The sequence below is a fragment of the Cyprinodon variegatus genome, unplaced genomic scaffold (genome assembly GCF_000732505.1).
Source record: "Cyprinodon variegatus isolate N-32 unplaced genomic scaffold, C_variegatus-1.0 Scaffold382, whole genome shotgun sequence".
NCBI lineage: Eukaryota > Metazoa > Chordata > Actinopteri > Cyprinodontiformes > Cyprinodontidae > Cyprinodon > Cyprinodon variegatus.
This window is the reverse complement of record NW_015150835.1, coordinates 348056-354921: the sequence shown is the minus strand read 5'-3', so window position 1 is coordinate 354921 and position 6866 is coordinate 348056. Positions and strand designations below refer to the sequence as shown.

The following is a 6866-nucleotide window of genomic DNA, read 5'->3' as shown; positions in this document are numbered from 1 at the left end:
TATATCATAATGTGAAAAGAAAAATACAAAACCAGCAGGTGTGGTCACATTATAGAACTCAGGTCAGACTCATAAGGCAAGGTCTGAAATAAATCTATTTTAACTTGGAAAAGATTCAATTCATAGACAGAGGGGCTTTAATGGGTGTGCAAGGCAGCTAAGTGGGTGGGCGACAGAACTAAAGTGTGAAGTTTGTTGTAAATGTTTATATCTATGAAAATACTGCCTCAACATTGGTATAATCTTTATGTTTTAGAAAAGCACTGATGACATGTCGCTGCATCTGTGTGGAGATTAGAATAAGGAGCACTGATAGCATACGGAGGCTGAACAAAGCACTGTTAATGACGTCTACATCGACGAACCGCCCTCAGTTACAGGGTCGCTGGGATATTATGAAAAGGTTGCCTCTCCATGACTGAAAACAAAGGAGTTTCTGTTTTGATTTTTCCTATATCTAGTCCAGATATCAAAGCATTTCTGCTCTCATTCCATTGGCTCCTCCTGCTCTGCCTCTGGAACTTCCTCTGCTTCTCTAACATCCATCGGTTCTGGTGTGTCCTTGACCTCCTTCCTTTCTTCCTCGCTGGGCGGCGGTGCTGCTGATTCCCCCTCTCCGTCTGATTCTACAGCGTCGGCCGGTGGCTCTGGCTCGGGGATTTGAAGGTTGTGCTTGACTTTATTCAGCTCCGCCATGTTGAAGCCCAGCAGGATGACAGCTGTGTTCCTCTTGAGGCTTTTCATGCACTTGCTGCGCTTCTTGCTGAATTGTCCAGCCAGCTCTGATTTGGTCACAGACAGCCTCCTGCACAGCTCCTCGGTCTCCGGTTTGGTTGCGTAAGGGTTGGCGTTGAAGTACTTTGAGATGAACTCTCGGCGCTCCTCACTGCAGCGTCGCTCCACAGTGGTCGGTTCCAACACAAGTTTGACCGAAGGGTCGCTCTGGACCTCTGGCTCTGGTGGGGGTGCTTGCTTCCACTCCTGCAGCTCCTTCTCCCTTTCCCGTCTCTCTTGCTCCCTCTTCTTGCGCAGGGCGGCTCTCTCTTCCCGCTCTCGCCTGTTGGCCTCCATCGCCTCCTTCAATGCGGCCTCCAGCTTCCTCTTGAGCTGCCGCTCAGCCTCAGTCTCTGGGGGCTCCACAGAGACCGGCGCAGGGGCTGGCGCAGGGGCCTGAGCTCGTATCACACGAGCCGGCGCTAAGGTCCTTGTCATCGTCATTCCCTGTGGCACTTGGAGGAAGTAGAGTCCGGACTGCTGACCAACCTGCTGAGGTGGTTTTAACGGTTGTGGTTGCTGCGGCACCAGTGTGGGACCTGGGGGTTTCGGAGGTTGCGCTGGCTTTGGAGAACAGCGGCATCGCTTGATGTGAAGCATCACTGCCTGCTGGGTGACCTTTCCTGTGTAAACACCATTGCAGTAAATGCATTTGAATGCCTCGGTCTTCAGGATTGCATGAATGGTGGGCGCAACAAAGTGCTTCTGTTTCAGATGCAGGATGTGATCAGATTGATTCTGAAACCTCTCGTTGCAGAAGGGACAGTAGGGGCTGTGGATTTTTATGGGTGCTGCGCAAACGTCTTGGTGGGTGCTGGCCTGCACCTTAAAAAAAATCAAGTCGAGAGAACTCGTGACAAGGGCGAGGTTGACCTCCGCCTCTCCCAGGACCTCCTTCGGTGCGGTGGTGCAAACGTCAAAATGAGGAAAGAGGATGCCGCCGTTACCTTTGGAGTAGATCCTAAACTTCTGCCTGAGGAAGTCACAATACACCTTGCTTGCTGGATTGTGCAGCTTTACGTGCTCTACAAGCTGTTTGACCGAAAAGAACAAAGCGGAGCAGTACAAACAATTTAGCCCATGAAGCAAATGTTGGAAGACTATCTTATCTGTTAGCAGCACTTTGCACGTTAGGCATTTGACAGTCTTGTCGGGCATTTTCTTCAGGAATGCTGCTCGGGCAGCGACACTTTCTGACTTGGAAGTGGTTGATTTGGTCTGGTGGGCGGCCTCGGTGTGCATGTCGAAGACGTTTGAAGGGAACAGTTCGTTGCAGAGGGGACAGGTGATCCATTTCTTGGTTTGTGGTGCCGAGTTACTCAACTGCTCAACAGGCTTGAGGGGGGTGGATGTTCTCTGAGAAACGAGTGGAGCGAATGTGTACGTAGGCATGCCATTCACTCTGTTCCCAGTTGGGATGAGGTGACTCAGCAGGGACTGTGACGTCATCATGGTACCTTGGAGGGGAGTGTGGTTTATTGGTGCATTTTGAACAGCCACAGCAGATTTGGGGGCGGCTCCAGGAACCAGACTGGCCTGAGGTCCTGCTGGAGGAACCATTTGCTGCCCTGTTGAAACCAATTGTGGTTGAGCTACAGTAGAAGATATGGTCACTGGGCTCTGCTTTAGAGACACATTGGACACTGTTGGAAGCTGGACCACGGACTGCCCCTGGGGCAGAGCGCTCCTTAGAGCTATCGTGGCGCCAGGCTGGAGCAAACCTTTAGCTTCAGCACTAGCCAGCTGCACCAATGCTGAAGCTTGTGGTGGCAGAAAAGCTTGGTTGGTTCCAGGGGCACAGATCAGAGTCGTACTATTTGCGTTTCCCTGCAGCTGCTGCACGGCTACCACTGTGCCGGCAGTTTGGCCGTTACTGGGTACAACTAAGGAGTTATTGGGAAGTATCTGAGGCGTTTGTGGTTTGGGAGCAATATTTGGGAATGTGACCAACAACCCATTGCCATTAGAAGTAGGTTTACCGGTGTAGTTCTTGTTTTCTGTTATTAGACTCTGCACCTGTGTGGTGACTGTGTAGTGTGACGGCTCGACCAACATGTGGTGCAGCATTTGGTCCAGAGTTCCAGTGTTCACCTTGCACACCTTGCAGCAGTAGATCTTTACAGCCGTAGACGCCTGCTGGTGTAATCTATAACCGATGTACTGCTGGGCCAAGTGTTCCAAGTGCTTGAGAATGATGTGCTTCTTTATGGCGAAGATGGAGGAGCTTGGGAATCCACACCTTCGACAGTGATACCTCTCAGCCGAGCGATGGGTGAACGAAGCTTCCTTCTGTATCTGCATGTTTGGGACGGGCAGTTTGGCGTGGAAGTAGAGCATGTGCTTCTTAACGATCTTGGGGTGAGAGATGAAGAGGCATTGGGAGCAAGGGACCAGCGTACAATATGTCTGAACATACGCATGGCAGCGAGAGATGTGGCTTCTGAAGTTGTAGAGGTTTTGTGACGAGTATTTGCAGAGGGTGCAGCACAGAGATCGAGACCGATAGGGCCACTAGAGAGATACAATAGGAAGATCAGGTTAATTTTTAGGGTGTTCAAAACAAACTTCTGTCAGATGCTACATAATTTAGCTGCTCTTAAAGATGATCAAATATTAGTATAATTGGAATTAAATTTTTTTTTTTATGCAGAGCGAAAATATTAGGTTTATTGTAAACAACATGCAAGTTATCCTGGTGGAAAAATAAAGAAAATCACCTTCTTCTGCTGTCGGATACTGAATCCCTCTGTGATATCAATCCAATCTGTTCCTTGAAAAGCTTCCTCCTCTTCTGAGTTTTTGTCATCTTGGTTTTCATCTAGCTCCTGTGTAGAAAAAGCAAAACCATATTACAAAACATCCCTTGAAGAGTGGAATAGAGACATCCCAAAAAATTAAAATATCCACTCTTAAATCATCAAGTCTATACATTTTAATGGTTGCTACCCTGAATAGATCTTGTGTTTATCGGCCTTGGGAGCTGGAAAATCAAGGTAAGTTGCTGCACTAATGAAATAATGACTATAATTCCGTATTAAGCTTTATCTCCCCCTCCTTTTTTAGCTTAATAAGCTAAAAAGGATAGAAAAGGCTTATCTGAGTGGTTCAATTCTTCTTTTAATTTTTAAAAATAAAATCAAACTTTTTCTTAAAACAAATGCCCCAGCATATGTTTTATAAAGAGGGGAATTACAGAAGGAAACTGAAATCTTCCAATTTAAATTTTTTTTTCTCCATACTGCCCCACCCTAATAATGATCTGATTTCATCAGACTGTAGAGTTGTGCTATTTCTAATAATAATAAGCCTTCCACAACACCTTTTAAAGGGAGAGTATTAACATACAATTGATGCTGAATCGATCTACTGATACGTTTGGCCAAAAAAAGCTATTAATTTGGTCTTGATTTCAAGTTAAGTTTAAACTCCAGAACATAAAAGCTATTCTCACAACTAAAATTTAGCTTAGGTGGAAGGTATCATTTCAGTTTAAAAAGATCATATCAGTATCAGGCATGTTTATTTAGATGACATGGCTCATTAGAAAATACCTAAAAGACGTAGAACTTCTGCTGGCTCATTAGGCACAGTCCCAGGACCTTTCTCACGAATAAAAACATCTTTTTTTTTTAGATGATATTGAAGATTTTTTTCTTCTTTGGAGTCCACTGAGGTTGCTGTATTGCTAAATTATTTGCATAATTTGTAGGGCCAGCGTGTGCAGTCACACAGTTAACATGTAAAGTCATGTAAAAAAAGTTATGGGGTTCAGTCGCAAAGTTACATTTGTAGCCTAGCGATAAATAAAACTAGTAAGATGTGTTGTGAACTTTGGAACATTAAAAACAAAACATACCTTTAGCCAGTTCTGACAGTCTTCAAGGCCGATCTCACTTAGGATATTCTTCACTGCTTTCCGAGCCCTTCTAATTTTTTCTACATTTCCTACAGGAAGCTGATACATGATTCACCACAAACCTAAAAGAGAGATAGAAAAAGAATGATTTGAAAAGATGGTATAATTAAACAATCTCTAAAGGGAACTAAATAAAAATGTAGGGATGTCCCAATACAACATTTTAATATACTATACAATACCGATAAGCTTTAAGTTTTGGGTTAGGCACAATATTTATTTTTCGTCTGGCATGTTAGAAAAAGCATGGTCGGGTGATATTACTCTGAGACAAACAGTCAACAGAAAAAGAAAGAAGAACAACTGACTTTTTGGCTGCAACTAACAATTATTTTGCAAATTGACAATGATTCAAAACGGCTGCTAGTTTAACCTGCAAACTTAAGCCAACAGATTCCTTTAGCTAGGTTTGCATTTCATGGGATGCAACAACAGCATCTGGTTCCTCTCTTCCCAAACTAAAAGGGTTGCAGCTTAAACTTGTGAACTAATTTATATCAATCCCCATAATTGGTCAAATCATGCAAATAAGATATCTTTTGACATTGTGTTCTTAATCAAAGGCTTTTGCACACAGAAAAAAAAAAAAGACAGACAGACAGAAAAGTGAGTAGTGAGTCGAGTGAAAAAGGGCCAAAAGGCTGCGTGTACCCTAATGTACCATCCGACTCCAGCATTCCAACACTGCAACATTTCCACAGCCCAGATAACTACAGATGTAGAACAGAACCACCTGGTACACACATTTATGACTCTTATCAGATTCTGTGATCATGTGGAATAGTGTAACCGACAACCTTCATTTACTTATTGACTGTTACAACCCTCAGGTAACTGTCTGTTAGATTAACCAGCTCAATGTTTTTCATATTATTTAAAAAGCTATCAGTTGTCTGAATGTGCCTCATTTCCAGAACAGGCAAATCTCGATAATTAAAAATATAACACAGGGCTGGACGCTTGGCTTTTCTAGTAGTGATCCCAAATAAAAAAAATTTCATTCACAGAAAAAAAATATTAAAATTATTTTAAAAAATCCTTAAATAGCACCATTTGAAAATAATATTTAAATTAACCTGGGTAATAATTCATCTTTAGTGAGGCTGTCTTTTTTCAAATGGGTATTTCCAATAGAGCCCGACAAATATGGGACTTTCAAGGCTGATATACATATCAGGGGTTTTAAAAAAACATATTGGCAAATATATCTGATATATCGGCCAGAATATAAAAAAAAATAAACTGAACATGGACATACAGGGGATATGCCAAAAATATGAATTAAAAAAAGGTTGGAAATTAAAATAAGCAACTTTAATATGAACAGTGTCACCATAACACCCTAAATACAATGAAGTTTTGAGGTGCCGATTTAGATATTGCCTGAAATTTAGAACTTAGCTCAAAAATTTTATTTCTACTTCATTTTTGCACTGCTCTGAAATTCCATATCAATGCATTTTGCACAATGTTTTTCTTCCACCCTGATTACATTTGATCACTGCTGCACTTTATGAAATTGAAATGCTCATTTCACTGTTAAGCTGCTGCTCATTTACTGTCTAAAAGCTGTACAGAAGAAATCTGTCTAAGTCTAAGAAAGCTGTTAATCTGTGGCGTTTCTTTTCTCCTTATTGGGGCTGGAGCCCTGACTAACTTTAACACTGCAGATGTTGCATCCAACAGCTGTTACATCCAAGTGGCTCCACACCTGTTACTTTCTTACTGTGAAATGAATATATATATATACATTTAGTGGAATTTTGCTAATTAGATTTAAATTCTACAGATGAGAATTTCAAAATTAAAAGTGGCTGCATAGAGCTTAAAGTGATAACAGACTGGCTAATGGGAGGCTTTTTTTTATATCTGATTAATTCACAAAAACACCTCAGAAATATTAATATGTCATATTTAAGTGCAACTGAGATGTTACCTCCAATACTCTAGATCAGGGGTGGGCAATTCCATTTCCTGAAGGCCGGTATCCTGCAACTTTTAGATGTGCTTTTGATTCGACACACCTGAATCAAGTAATTAGATGATTGAGAGGATTCTGGAGGACCTAGCTGCCTGCTGAGGAGGTAATTCATCGATTTGATTCAGGTGTGTCGAATCAAAAGCACATCTAAAAGTTGCAGGATACCGGCCTTCAGGAAATGGAATTGCCCACCCC

The 6866-nt window shown here is 42.5% G+C and overlaps 1 protein-coding gene across 1 annotated transcript in view; it reads right to left on the bottom strand.

Annotated features, from left to right (window-relative positions):
- Positions 1-10: 10 nt before the first annotated feature.
- Positions 11-6866, bottom strand: part of adnp2 (ADNP homeobox 2) — a 13247-nt gene continuing 6391 nt past the window's right edge. The window contains exons 2-4 of the mRNA XM_015386976.1: positions 4631-4752; positions 3492-3599; positions 11-3285 (exon numbers count right to left, since the gene is read on the bottom strand). Coding sequence (XP_015242462.1) covers positions 487-3285; positions 3492-3599; positions 4631-4738 — 3015 coding nt within the window. The 5' untranslated portion in view covers positions 4739-4752 and the 3' untranslated portion in view covers positions 11-486. The remainder of the gene's footprint in view (positions 3286-3491; positions 3600-4630; positions 4753-6866) is intronic.